Genomic DNA, 15,795 nt, shown 5'->3' with positions numbered 1-15,795 from the left:
CCTGGGAACTTCCACATGTCACAACTGAAAAAAAAAAAAAAAGGGATTTTTAGGTATTTACTGAGAGCAGATAAAATCTATTTCATATAATGAAAAAAACTGAAAACACTTAAAACACTTTAAGCAAATTACATATAAAACTATTCAATAATATCAACTAGATATTTTGATCAGCATAATGCGAGACACATACAGTCTTGATTGAATAATTTTATCTTGTTTCACTTTCTTTTTCATAAATGTCATATTCCAAGTAATATGTCTTTACTACTTCTATAGCTGCATTTTTACCCAAATCCCTTCCTACTGAACGAGCCTATGTTTTTCAAATATTTGGTTACATGGTCATCTTAAATTCAATCCAGTACAGTACTTTGGAGCATGACCAGATGAAAGACTAATGGGGGGATTTGAAGTCAGATAACTTAGAATGAGTCCAAGATCTGTTATTTATGTTTTGAGGACAATTAATATATTAAAAATTATTTTTTAAAGTGCACACATATGCTCTCTCGCTCTCTCTCTCTCTCTCTCTATATATATATATGTTTAGACACACTGCTCCTATATATGCAGCCTGTATATTTTCAAAAATATTTATTTAATTAAAATAATTAAAAATTCAATTAGGAAAATTTTAAAAGTAGTGAATAGTATTGTATTTAAATACCTTTTCAGATTTTGAAAACTCAAGGTCCCCAAAAGGATGTTAGCTAAATATAACTAAATAAGTTAGTCAGTACATATATTTTCTAAGCACAACCAAAATCGTTTTTTTTTGTCTTTTTGCTATTTCTTGGGCCGCTCCTGCGGCATATGGAGGTTCCCAGGCTAGGGGTCAATCGGAGCTGTAGCCACCGGCCTACACCAGAGCCACAGCAACGCAGGATCCGAGCAGCGTCTGCAACCTACACCACAGCTCACGGCAACGCCAGATTGTTAACCCACTGAGCAAGGGCAGGGCTCGAACCTGCAACCTCATGGTTCCTAGTCGGATTCGTTAACCACTGCGCCACGACGGGAACTCCCCAAAATCGTTTTTAATACATATGACATTTGCCCATTAAATCAGGATAAGATAGAAAATTGACACTAGTATCTAAACTTATTCTGAAAGAATTAAATAGTTAAAATGTATATAAATACAGAAAAGTAGTAAAAATTATCGTTACTTGCAGATATGCTTCTCACTGAGTCTGGTGAAACTTAATACTGAATGCTAAGTACTTCCTACAAGCTAATTCAGCCCACACTGGTCACCTCTCCTTCTACTTTGAGGTTTTAGGTCTACCGGTTTTTATATTGCTGATATGCCGGTTTTTATGTTGCCGACTTGCTTGTCTCTGGTGCCAATATCAGTTAATGTAACTTTGTTTCCCTGCATTTGGTTACTTCTGCTCCAGCTCAATAAAGTTCACAACTGTTTTAGGCTTTGTCCTAGAGAATTTTCTTTGAATTCAAATGTTCAACTAAATATCCATACTGGACCATTTTGAAATGAAGAGGTTTTAAAGTAAAATAAATTTATATTTATATTTTGAGATATTTTATACCTTAGGATTTCATTCTTCATGAGAAAAACACACACACAGGAAGAGACACAGAGACAAATGACAATTACTTTATGCATAAAAAAATAAGGTTTACTTGTCCTGGAAATTATGCTGTTCCACTCAAATATTTTAGAGGCATGGTTTTTCAAAAGAATTGAACAATCTGCTAATCTTGACTCCATGGCCATGACTGCATCATGTATTCGTGGTACATTTTCCCACAGATGCGTATAGATTGAAATAAATGAACTATCTTCTTTTATTTTTTTCAGAGTATGTAACAACTTATCATTATCCCTCAAATGGATTTCCTTTGGCCAGTGATCCTGCAAAAAATATAAGAGAATAAAATTTAAATCATTTTTAACACATTTAAACAGTAGATTTGAAGATCAAAGAGCTAAAATCAAGATTTTATTCTATAGCATTATTTCCATTAAGTGTATTTCTTAAATTTCTGAAACAACCATAAACTTTAGAAATTTCAAATGTTTTTATTTTTTCCTGAATCATTTGAAAATAAGTTGCTTACTTGACTGATGACCCCATCATCCTTAAATACTTTAACATTTATTCCCTAAAGCAAAAAATTTTCCTACATAGCTAAAACATAACCATCAGAATAAGAAAATTGACATTGATACATTGTTCCTCTCAAATCTTCCAACCTACTCCAGTTTCATCAACTAAACCAATATGTTCTTTATACCAAAAGGATCTAGTTCAGTATCACACACTGCATTTAGGTGTCATATCTTTAGCCTTCTTCAGTCTCAACAGTTGCTCAGTCTTGATCTCTATGCAGTTAAAACCATGAGTTCATACTGATACATATAATTCCAACTCCAAACATTCAAATTTTTTTCTTTCCATATTTTATAATTACCATCCCCAACAGTGAAAAGCCAAGCTGCCATTATCTTAAATATAGGTACTTATTTGATCAATCTTTTCAGGTAACAAATCCCTCCTATCTGCTGGCAGATTCTTTGCCATGTGGATATCCTTCTCATCTTGCTTAGGCTCTGGCAGCCAACGCCAGGCTGCCTATTCTTCAGGGACACCTTCCTTAGCTCTATTTGGGCTCCCACTTCCCATACCAGGCCATGGCATACCTCCCCACTTCTCTGAAATCACCTCCCCACTCCTAGCCACATGTAAACACCATCTTCATGCCCTCGGACCCTGAACCTATGGTGTCACATGGATACCTTCCCTGCTGTGGCTGAGTTCAGAATGCCTGCTCTGGGCAACCACAGAACATTCCCCTCCCCCTGCCAATAAGGATGCTGCCTTGTTTTGGCCCCCACGTGGCTTTAGGACAAAAGTGTTCAGGAAGGGAAAGAGAAGAAGGAAAGAAGAAAAGAAAAGGGAAATGAAGGGGAGGAAAGGAGAATCAGGACATTAACATTTGCAAATCTAAATATAAGATTAATCTTTCAACAAATTGTTTAATACCAAAAAAAGATAGCTGACATAAAGGTTTGTGAATTAGAGGATGCTTTCTGGAACAGAAGGAAATGTTCACAGGATGAAACTCTACAAAAGGAATTTGGGAAAGGTATTCTGGGGATTTAGCTAAATAGGAATACACCTAAAGTCTGAAGATCAGGAATTTAAAATCTGCCTTGGTCTATTCTACTTCCATCTTCCTTTAAAAGCTTCCTAAACCCCTCGTAATCTCTAATGATAACAGGCACCTGAATAACACCTAGTTTTTAATTCTGAAAAAAAGAGTATGACTTAGATATGGAAGTGCCCTCTCCTGAATCCTATAAACATGCATCTTAAGCAAAACGCATAACTATCTGGGGATGTTTTCCAGCATTAAATATGGGTATTAAATGTGTCAAAAATACAAACATCTCAGAAATATAAGATTTGATCATAGGATACAACCCCTGGAGACAAACACTGTCAAACCAGAATGACAGTCACATTTAAAAACATAGTCCTGATGTTATGGGTCATGTGTTGCTCTCATTAGGGGAGTTGAGAAAGTGGGGAGAGGCTAAAATGGAAATAAATTTGTACAGATTTCACAATACATGCAAAGCATTATGAAAACATATCCTTTATGCCAGACGTAAGAAATATATCACAATTCTTGTTCAAGATATTTAAGTATGCTAGGAGGTGAATAGAGTATCCTGAAATTCTACCAGCCTGATTAGATTCTATTTTCTCTACTTTAAAGAGCGAGATTAATCTACAAATGATAAAATTAGGATGCTTATCCTCTTTAGTGCTATCTCCTCTTCTTTTAATTTTCTAAAATGACTACCTCAGTCATAATCAGAAAAAAAAACATTGGTAATTCTGAAATTTAAAAAAATTACATTTAAGGAGGTGGATGGATGACTAGTGGCACTTTAAGTCTTTATAGCGTTAGCATTATAATTTTAGAATGTACTTTTGAAAAGAACTAAGCTTCTAAAAGTAATCCAAATGCCTACTGTAATTTTAATCAAACTCTCAGACAATTTTTTGAATTGATAAAGTAATTCTATAGTGATCAAAAAGAATAGTTATAGTCCCAAAGGAAGAGAACTTTGGTGGAGCAGGTCCCATAAAAATGGGATACTCTACTTACCCAGTTTTGAAGCTTTAAGAATTCCTCAATGCTCTTTGGAGGTTCCTGCATTATCTAATGAAGTAAAATCAGTATTTTTCATTAGCATAAATTCATGTTGTCTATATGATGCTTACATCTAATTTATTTAAGTACATTATGACACTGGACTTAAGTTATAATTTTCAGAGCTGTAACATATTGTAAAATATATACTCTGTAAAATCTTTGCACTTTGAAAAGGGTCACTAGAACATAATTCACATCAACAGATAAAATGGTTAAGATTACAAAATCACAAGGCCATCTTTTGTAAAAATAACTATACACTTGAGGTTGAATAGGATATTTCACTGTCTTACTAGTGTTTAAAACATGTGATGAATATAAGTGAATATGTAACATAATAACAAAAATAAAGGGCATATGTGACAGACATAAAAAAATAAGTGTACGGAAGCAAAGATGCATAGAGCTGACAAGAAATTTTACGGAAAATATGCAGCTCTAAGCCTGGTCAAATTGGGAAGAGTAAGAAATAAGAGATGGTATATGCAGAATGCTTAGAGAAAAAATGCTCACGATATAGTATCTTTAAAAACGAGTATAGCAGTTTCACTAGAAGGAAGCTATCAGTATACATATCAGTAAATATCTGTGTGTGTGTGAATACACACATACATATATGGTCTTTTTAGGGCCACATCTGCAGCATAGGGATGTTCCCAGGCTAGTGGTCGAATCAGAGCTGTAGCTGCCAGCCTATGCCACAGCCACAGCAATGCGGGATCCGTGCCACGTCTGCCACCTAAACGACAGCTCAAGGTAACGTCGGATCCTTAACCCACTGAGTGAGGCCAAGGATCAAACCTGCATCCTCATGGATGCTAGTCGGGTTCATTAACCACTGAGCCAGGACAGGAACTCTAGGAAGCTATTAGTATATTTTAAATGCACAGAATACAAAGGAGCCTAATTAAAACAATTTAAATGTTACTTCTTTTTCCTTGTGATGGTTGTCAAACCACTTCCAGTACAAAGCACCAAAAATACCCACATTTCAGTTAAAGGGAATTAGACAAATGAATTAAGGAAGTCAAAATTGCGTAAAATTGCATAAAATTCCAGATTTCTCTAGGGAAAGTTAAAAGGAGGTGAGGCATAAATAGACTTATGATCTTGGTAGGATGTAGAAGGATGCAAAATGCTGATGATTCCATGGTAACAAGAAGAAAATCCTGGACCAAAAAAAAAAAAAAAAAAGAAAAGAAAAAAGTCTTACTGGTCTATGGAGTTAGTGAAAAGTGGTGGATGCTGGTAAGCAGGAGTGACTGCATGATTTGATTTGAAACAATACAGAGTCCCTTGTTCAAAAAATAAGAATTTTAAGATGGTAACATTGGACTATTAAAGACAAAACTCCTGTTTATGTGAGTGTAAAGCAGTGGCAGCTTCCTTACCCGGCAGCGAGCTCTATGTGCACATTGAGGGAAGAGTTGGCCTGCCATGGTATAGTAACTTTGAAGAGATGAACAGAAATCACCTGGGCTTCAAGTGTCAGCATGCACTGGAGGAATAAACCGGAGCCTGAAAGATACCCAAAAGAAAAAAAAAAAAAAAAAGACTCAACCAAACAGTCCATGCCCCTGCTGCCCCCACATTTTAATTCTGAATTTTGTCAAAAAAAAAGCGGCAATATAGGAGGGCCTGGAAGGAACTGAACTAAAATAAGCCAACATATTCTCACAGTACTTGGGTTTCAGGAGCCCAAAAAGAGTTGGGTCTAAAGGTGAACCAAAAAAATCTAGAGTTTCATTCCACACATATCCCAACTCAACAATGACAAAATATAAGAGGTGGCTTATGAAGAGGGAGGTTGGAGTTTGGGTTAATCACAGGTGAGATCAATCTAATTAAAGCTGAAGCCAACCCTAAAGCCCAATGCAAATCTAGGAGGATTTACAAAAATTAGCTTCTCATGAGAAGTGCTAAGGAGAGAAAAAGGCTTATACTCTAAAAACTAAAACTAAATTAAACTTCAGCCTCCACAATTTTTTCCACATGTCTAATGCACAATACAACAATTTTAAGATATGCAAAGAAGGACAATAGGATCCATAATCAAGAGAAAATACAGTCAATACAAATTCACTGAGACTCTAATTACTATAATTACCATAAAGGACTTAAAAACGGCTATTATAAATACATTAAAGATTTTCCAATATAGGTTGGATTATAGTACACGAAGACAGAGAAATAGAAATTCTAAAAAAGAAACAAATGGGAATCCTAGAACCATGCAAACGCTTAAAATAAGAAAACTGGTGTGTTTATATTAATATCAGACAAAGTAGACTTTAAGACAAGGAATATTACCAGATGTAAATAAGGTTATTTCATGTTGATAAAAGGTCAGTTCATTAAGAAGTCATATCAGTGCCAAATGTGTTTGCATCTAATGAAAGAGCTTCAAAAGAAATGTGGCAGAATAAAACTAAAAGGAAATACAGATGTTGGGCTGCACCTTTCCTACCAGCTTTGTAATTGCTCAGTTGCAAGATGAAGAAAACCTGGGAACAGCAACAGAAACAGAAATAGTTTACTGGATAGGAAATCTTACAAGTCCTGAGCAAGGTGCTGGAGTGAGACCTCAGTCAGTACAGCAGATAGGACCTGGCAGTAATCTAGCTCTTCGTGGGAGGAGCCTACCATTTAAAGGGACAACTGACATCAGGTTGGCTCATCAGTTACCAGGGAAACCACAGAGGAGGGTCCCTTACAGCTCCTGGGTTGAGGACAGATGTTTCCCTTTGCTAAACTAGCAGGTGGAGCTGTTTTTGATCTAAGGATTAGAACAATAACTGGTTGAAGCGGATACTATGGCAGAGACTGGTTGGGGCAGGGGATGTACTGAAAAACAACAGAACAGGCATCTTTAGGGGCCTGATCATAAAAAAGTAAAACCACAGTTATGGTTGGAGATTATAACATCTGTCTCTGAGTAACTGATGAATCAAGTACAAAAATCCACAAATCAGTAAGGAGATAAAAGATTTGAGCAACACTATCAAGCAACTTAACCTAATCGACATTTATAGAACAACTATACCCCACAACTGTAGAGTATACAGTCTTTGTAAGTAATGGAACATAAAACCTTCACCAAGATGGATCTATGCTGTACCATAAAACAAGTCTCAAAATTTCAATAATTGAAATCACTCAGAGCATATTCTGACTACAACAGAAAATAGTAACAAAAAGATATCTAGAAAATCCTTAAATGTTAAATAACCTATATCTAGCTAAAAGAAATAAGAAAAATTTGTAACTGAATGACAATGAAAGATAATGAAAACACAAGGTGTTAAAAATTGTGGATGGCACCTAAAACTATTCTTAGAAGAAAACACAAAACTTAGGAAGATTAAAAAAAGCAAAAATAATTTTAAAAAATAAGTAGGAAAAAGGAATAAACAAGATATGAGCAGAAGTCAATGAAGCAAAAATATGAAAACAGAGAACTCAATGAATTGCAAGTTGATCTTTTAAAAGATGGGAAAAAATAAATCCTTAGTAGACTGAATTTTTAAAATGAGAGTAGAATATAAATAACCAATACCAGCACAGCTCCTAACTGTATGAGTTGATAACTTAAAAAAAAATTGTACACCCATATAACCAATGTCCAAATCAAGATATAGAACATTACAGGAGTTCCATTGTGGCTCAGCAGAAATGAATCTGACTAGTATCCATGAGGATGTGGGTTTGATCTCTGGCCTCACTCAGTGGTTTATGGATCTCAGCAACTCACTCAGTGGTGGCTGAGAGCTGTGGTATAGGTCACAGATGCAGCATGGATCCTGTGGCTGTGGTGTAGGCTGGCAGCTGTAGCTCCAATTCAACCCCTGGCCTGTGAACTTCCATATGCCACAGGTGTGGCCCTGAAAAGCAAAAAAAAAAAAAAAAAAGAAGATATAGAACATTACCAGTAATGCAGAGTAACGTCTTGTTCCCTTCCAGTCATTTGGCTCTCAAATATAAAGTTTTCTGATTTCTACCTTTCTAGATAAATTTTGCCAATTTTTGAACTTCATTTGAATGGAATAATCAGTATGTATACTTCCTGCCTCCCTGCATTTGACATTATGTCTCTAAGATTCATCTATGTTGTTTCATACAGTAATAGTTAACATTTTTTCTTTGCTGTGTAGTATTCTATTGTATAACATATATTAAAGTTTATTTATTCCTTCTAATTTTGATGGACATTTGATGTTTCATTTTCTATTTGCATAAATTATATTGCATTTTATCAAATCAAGATAGTGTGAATTCTTTTTAATGTGCTTTGGTACACTTGATGCAGAACTGGGAGTGGGTTGCTGGGTCAGACTTAGTAGATACTGCCAAGTAATTTTCCAAAGTGGTTGTATCTATTTTTACTCTGAACAGAGAGTTTCAGTGACTTCACATTCTTACTAAAAAATGTAGTATTCTTTTTTTTTTTTTGTCTTTTTGCTATTTCTTGGGCCGCTACCGCAGCATATGGAGGTTCTCAGGCTAGGGGTCCAACCTACACCACAGCTCACGGCAACGCCGGATCGTTAACCCACTGAGCAAGGGCAGGGATCAAACCCGCAACCGCACTGTTCCTAGTTGGATTCGTTAACCACTGCGCCACGACGGGAACTCCAAAAATGCAGCATTCTTTAGTACTATTGTTACTAAATATTTTCAATACTTTTAAATGCAGCAATTCTGGTGGCTATGTAGTGGTACTTGTGATTTTAATTTTCACTTTCTTGTTGAAAAATGATGTTGATCAATGTTCCACATGCTTGTTGGCAATTTGGATATCTTCCTTTGTAAAGCAAATGTTCAAGCCTTTTGCTCATTTTTTTACTTGGGTGTTGGTATTTTTAATTGATTTTATTGATGCTGATTTGTTGATATTTTTATTGATTTTGTATTTTTATGATATAGATTGTCAGAGAAGACAAAATCATGTGGACTATTTTGATGTTTTATTAGAGTGCTTTAATTATAATGAAGTCTTTATGCATTTTTATTCTACTAAGGAAACTTTCACCTACACCCCCCCCCAAAAAAAAGATGGTCTTCTATTTTACCTTCTAAATGTCACACTTCTTACTTTCACATTTAAGTCTATGATCTACCTTGAATTGACTTCTGTGTTTTAGGTGAGATAATAAATTGAGGTTTTTATTTTTTAAATTTTTTTCCCATACATTTTCCCAGCTGATCCAGATCCAATTACTTTTAAAGACTGTATTTCCTGCTACATTTCAGTACCACCTAGCCATAAATTCAAGTGACTAGAGATGTGGGTATGCAGGTCTGTTTCTGGACACTCAATTCTGCTCCTTTGGTTTAATTTTCTGTCCTTTTGATAATATCATACAGTTTTAATAACTGTACCTTTAATACATCCTAATATGTTATAGCTTACATACTCCAGATTTGTCTTCCTCTTTGAGCTGATCATCACTGTTTTTATCCTTTTACATTTCCCTTTAAATGTTAGGAATCAGACTGTCAAAATCTGCAGAAAACTACCAGAATTTTAATGGGATTAGATTAAAAAAACTGATCGATTTGAGTAAATAACATCTTTATAGTGTTATATCTTTGAATCCATGAAGATAGTATATTTCTCCATTTATTTAGATATTTTAAAATTTCCTTTGGTACTGTTTGTTAGTTTTCTGTATAGAGATCTTGTACAATTTTTCATCAGATTTTTGCCACGGTATATGATTGCTTTTGTATGGTTTGCTATTTTTTTTTTAATGTTTAAACTGTAGATGGTATTTTTAACATGTCCTTTTCTATTATTTCTTGCCAGTAAGTAGCAACAGAAATGGTTTTTCTATTTAAAGCAACTTTATTGGGTATAATTTACTTAACTACATAATTACTATGTAAATAACCATTTTAAATGACAGTTCAGAGTTTTGAAAAGTGCATATATCCAAGTAAACTCCACCATAGCTAAAAATGTGTAATATCGGATCACTCCCAAAATGTTTTCATGTGCCACTTTCTTGTCCACACAACTCCACACAAACATATCCCACCATTGGCATTAGGCAACACTGATCTGCTTTCTGTTAACTATAGACAAGCTAACTATAGTTTTGCCTCATCTAGAATTTCATAAGAATGGAATCATAACATTATGTACTTTTTTGTGTCTGGCTTCTTCTGCTCAACATAAGATTTCTGGGAAATAACCAATATCATTGCATATTATTGCTGAGCAGTATTCTACTGTGTGTGTTTAAAGATTTGAGATATTATGGGAAAAAAAAGCTGCTATGAAAATCATATATAAGTCTGTAGATACATTTTCATTTTTCAGGTGGCTACCAAAGGTGAATAATTATGACAAGAGAACATATTCTCATCATTTTTATCTTTTTCTTCTATATGTAATCTGTCTTTTTCCTCTGGCTGCTTTTAAAACAAGCTCATTATCACTGGTTTTCAGCAGTCAATGGGGTTGATTTCTCCCTGCCTACCCTGCCTACCCCTCCCCTCCGCCCCGGTTCTTCCTTTCTTAATTCTGTTTGGGTTTGCTGAATTTCTGAATCTGTTCATTTATAGTTTTCATCAATTTGGATAATCATAATTATTTATTGAAGTGTTTTTATTCTTCAGGGACTTCAATTGCATCTCTGTTAGGTAGCTTGAATGGTTCTACAGATCATTGAGGCTGTTGGGTTTTTTTTCCAAACTTTTTTCCTCTGTGCTTTAGTTTGGATAATTAATACCGTTAAGTGCATCCCAGTGAAGTCTTTATCTCAGACACTCTTTTTTTCTAGCCCCTATGTTGAAGCCCTAACCCATAATGTGGCTGTGTTTGGAACTAAGGCCTTTGGGGAGATTAAGTTTAAATTAGGTCATAAGGATGGGGCCCTAATCCAATAAGAGTGTTGTCGTTATAACAAGAGAAAGAGAAACCAGATATATCTTTCTATGCACACACAAAGGCCATGTGAGGACAGAGAAGGCAGCCATCTATAAGCCAGAAAGAGAGATTTCATTAGAAAACAACCCTTTGTCTCAGAGTTCAGACAAGCCAACCCTTGTCTTAATTTTATTGAGAAAATAAATTTCTGTTGTTAAATCGTTAAGTCTGTGATGTTCTATTATGGTGGCCAGAGCAAATTAATACTGATGCAATTTCTTAAAACTGATACAGAATCATTGACATTGTCTATTTCCTCTTATGTCAGTTTGAGTAAATGGTGTTTTTCAAGAAAAAATAAAAAATGTCAAATTTTTGACAGGAATATTTGTTCTTAATAACTTCTTATTATCTTTACCATCTGTAGGATGTTTTCTATTTTCATCCCTGATATTTGTATTCTGAGTTTTCTCTTTTTACTTGGTGGGCCTAAGGGCCTGTTGATTTGATTCATCTTTCCAAAAAACCAAAAGCTTTGTTGCTTTCTTCTAGTGTACATTTGTTTTCAGTTGCATTGATTTCTCCTCTTATCTTCATTAGTGCCTTTTTATCTACAGGTGTTTGAAATTTTCCCATTGAAAAATCCAATCCTGTTATGCAGACACACTGAGTTTTATAGCACTGCTCTAATCTTTATTCTTCAATATGAACAAAAGTCCAAGGCTTACTAGATATTTAAGAAATAACTGTAGTTTTCAAAAAGATAAAAAAACAACATCAAAAAAGAAATCCAAACAGATAACTGAAAATAAAATCTGAGAAGGAACAGAAGGAAACTTTGCAAACATCTTTAAGAGCCTAAGAGAGATATGATAAAATAATGTGTCCCTGAAACTTAAATAGCATTTTATGAGGTAGAAGGAAAAAAAAAACCCAAGTACAAATGTAATGGCTCAACTAAAAGTTTGTAGGGAAAGAAAAGGTGACGAAATCTAGAAACTAGAATTAAAATGTTAAAGAATCAGAGAAAAAAAGATAAGACTTTAGATGATTATTCCAGGAAAATAGCTCTTAACCTAGAAGTTCAAATATAGATAGTTCATCAATTAAGTGCACGGGATGTTTCAATCTGCACATTAGTACAAAAAAAAAATTACCGTTTCTCTCTGTATTTATTTCATATTGCTGCTGTGACAGATTAGCACAAATTTATTTGCTTAAATCAACACAGGTTTATTTCTGTGACAGCTCTGAAGGTCAGCAGCCTACAACAGGTCTGCAGAGCTATCCTCCTCCCCGAGGCTCTAGGGCAGAATCTGTTTCTCCTTTCTTCCAGCATCTAGGTAGGAGTCTCCTCCATTGCTTTGTTCCTTAGAGCCTTCCTCCAACCTCAAGGCCAGAACTGTAGCATCTTCTCCCCTCTTTGACCTTGTCTCCCTCCTATAGGGACACTTGTGATTATGTTGGTCCCACAAAGATAATCGGGTAATTTCCTCAGTGAAGGATCCTTAACTCAATTCCGTATGTAAGATTCCTTCTGTCATAGAAGAAAACATATTTATAGGATCTGGAGCGTGGGATGTAGACATCTTCGGTGGGAGTGAAGGTGGTCATTGTGCTATCTACAACACTCTCATTTACCTTTTCTCAGGAAGCTACTAGAAGATATGGTTTATGAAAACAAATGATTAAACAAAGAAAAAGGAAACAAGGGATCCAACACAGGAGAGCAGTATTGGATTAGTAAAAAGCAAGCAATACTGAATGAACTAGAGATTGTAATGCTTTTGAGGGATTATCTGGATAGAAAAAATCTGCTAGATTAGTTGATGTGTTTGTGATGTTTTGTCACTTTGGCAGAGTTTCTGAGGACAGATTATTTATAAGTACATAAAAATATGACAATTATTAAGACAAAGGAAGGTTAAAGATTGTATTAGAAGATAATGTCATATGTGGCTCAGGGTTGAACAGTACTTACAAATGTTAATTTAAACAAAAATCATGATATTACTACATTGAGAGATGAGAGGATAAGAAGCATGTGTGGGGGTAGGGAGAGAAGGAATATTCAACACTTGGGGGTAGTGTTATAAAAGAGATTTATCATTGACCTCCATAGGAGAAAGTCAATGGAAAATGTCCTGAAAAATCAGGAAGTTGCAGTATATTTTGCCATTTGTAGTATATAACAGAAGAAAACCTGAAAATTCTTGAAAAAAATTTCCTTTTGAGAGAACTGAAAACTGGGGACCACAGGGTTTTGGTTAAAAGCCTAGAATGTGGCAAGCTATTATTGCTTATCAATACATGTACATTTCAGTACTTCCTCCTGTGGCTCAGCGGGTTAAGAACCTCACTAGTATCCATGAGGATGAGGGTTCGATTCCCGGCCTTGTTTAGTGGGTTAAGGATCCAGCATTGCCGCAAGTTGTAGTGTAGGTCAAAGATGTGGCTTGGATCTGGTGTTGCTATGGCTGTGGCACAGGCCAGCAGCAACTCTGATTTGACCCCTAGCCATATGCTGCAGGTGTGGCCCTAAAAAAAAATATATATCTATATATACATATATATATCTATGCATATATATCTTTCTCTACATTTCTCAGGCTCACTTATAGTTCCCTTATAATCCCTTAGTGGGGACCCTGGACTAAATTCTGGCCAATGAAATCTGGGCAGAGTGCTCTATGTCATTTTTAAGGCTGACCTCTAAAACTTTTTGTGCAATTCACCATGCTTTCTGGTCATGTAAGCTGTGGACCCCAAGTTGTAGGAGACAGCAGAACTATTAAAAATAGAAACTTACATGTTTGAGTTTAACATTTCATCTGACTAGTAACAGTAGATTTCTTGTGAGAAATAAGTTTTTTGCATTAAACCACTGAAATTTTGAGGTTTTTCTCAACAGCAATAAATTCACTGTGCTGTTTTTGTTTTTTAAACAGCCTCAAATTCCTTGACAATCTTTTTTTTCTTTTCTTTTCTTTCTTTTTTTTTTTTTGCCACACCCATGGCATGTGGAAGGTGCTGGGCCAGGGTTCAAAACCTAGCCACAGCAGCAACCCAGGCTGCTGCAGTGACAATGCTGGATCCTTAACCCCCTTGTGCCACAGGAGAACTCTCCTTGACAATCTTCTGAGAAGTAGCACCTATGTCCTCTCTCTTAAAATCTGGACATATCTCGAAACTCACTTATAATCAAAAGAATGTGAGATAAATGATGCTATGTTACTTTTAGGAACTAAATTAGAAAAGAACATGTAGTTTCTGCCTTGCTTATTGCAACCCTTGACAAAGCTAAAAAGTCTGATTACCCCAATGCCGTATCGTGAGGAAGCCCAGGCCACATGGGGAAGCTACACACAGGAGCTCTGCTAGCATTCATAGTTTTCCCAGCTGACTTTTATCAGAAAAAAATTTGTTCCGCTGTGCTCTACTGAACTAAAGCCATATTTTTGAATAATTTATTACATAGCTATTATAACCTGATACTCTGATTAATAAACAGAATGATTTGCTTTTTTAATCCGTGCACTTGAATTAAAGTAGTTAAAAAAGATAAAGGTGTGAATTACTTATTCTTGGCTTGGAGACTTTGCTATTGCTATTAGTCTTTCCCCCTAAAGCAGTGACTTTCAAATTTTCTAAAAGAGAAACACACAATGAGAAATACATTTTATAAACATGACCTAGTGCACACATTCATGCATATATATAATTTAAAACTCCATAAAGTAATACTTAACTTTACCAAGTACCATGCATGGATATTTCCACAGTAGACCATCTCAATTTTTAAAAAGTGTAGTTGTGACTAAATAGATTTCCTTGCTCAGAAATGGGACTTCCCCACCAGTGGTACCCACACTGAATAACTCTGAACAACACAGCCCTAAGCCACAATTATTCTTCAAGGCTTTACACAAGTCCAGTCAATAAGCCTTCACTGACTACTCCACTCTGAGCTCTTCTGAAATTCGTGTAATTTACTAGTCATACTGTGTCTTCTGTACTGTGTAACGATATCTTTAAGGTCCTCTAAGTCAAGGTTCTGTCTTTTTCTCTCTCAGTTGCTAAATTCACAGTATTCAATACATTGCTCAATACCTGGCCACTTTTTCCACATCTCACGATTGTTAACACGCATTCATTCTGTTTGGATTTTCTTTAGGTTGGGGCAAGGGAAGATGGCTTAATAATCTATCCACATATTATGCTTAATTTCAAACGGGAAAAGTGAACAAAGTAGTGCAACTCTACATGAGTGTGTAGTTTAGCAAACAAAATCATCAAGATATATAATTTCTCTAATAGCTTTCATTACTACTCAGCGCACAAAATATTTCTCCTGACAGTCATTTAAAAAAAAGTAATAGAACAAAGTTCCCACGATTAAAATATTTGGGATATTGGAAATGGGAAAGTTCTGTAGGAACCGCATGTTTCACAACTTACTGCAACTACACCTTGACCGTACATTTCGAGAACCGCATCGCACTTTGGCGGTCCCGGCCAGTTCGTAGAAGGGAGCTCAGCGGAGGGCTGGCAGGGGTCTTAAGGCCCATCCTTACCCTGTCAAGGCCAGCTGTTCCAACTCCTCTCTCCGGAAAAGGGCAACACCACAGACTCGCGCAGAGGCTGAGGCGGGACTTCCCGTCTAACCCCGCCCCGCGGTCCTCCCCACCCGTTACCTTCGCCCTCAGGGCTGGCTGAGCCCGGCCCTAGCA

The 15,795-nt window shown here is 35.8% G+C and overlaps 1 protein-coding gene across 6 annotated transcripts in view; it reads right to left on the bottom strand.

Moving 5' to 3' along the window:
* The window catches only part of FAM227B (family with sequence similarity 227 member B), a 234,146-nt gene extending 218,370 nt beyond the window's left edge, over window positions 1-15,776 (bottom strand). For 2 of the 6 annotated variants that reach the window (XM_021073744.1, XM_021073737.1), the window contains exons 1-4: window positions 15,640-15,776; window positions 5,586-5,712; window positions 4,147-4,200; window positions 1,648-1,879 (exon numbers count right to left, since the gene is read on the bottom strand). In XM_021073744.1, the coding sequence (XP_020929403.1) occupies window positions 1,648-1,879; window positions 4,147-4,200; window positions 5,586-5,633 (334 nt within the window). In that variant the 5' untranslated portion in view covers window positions 5,634-5,712; window positions 15,640-15,776. The other 4 variants (XM_021073726.1, XM_021073720.1, XM_021073727.1 and 1 more) reach the window with 4 other exon arrangements.

This window comes from Sus scrofa, chromosome 1 (assembly GCF_000003025.6).
Source record: "Sus scrofa isolate TJ Tabasco breed Duroc chromosome 1, Sscrofa11.1, whole genome shotgun sequence".
Classification (NCBI taxonomy): domain Eukaryota; kingdom Metazoa; phylum Chordata; class Mammalia; order Artiodactyla; family Suidae; genus Sus; species Sus scrofa.
The sequence above is the reverse complement of the archived record's forward strand: the minus strand, read 5'-3'. Positions and strand labels throughout refer to the sequence as shown.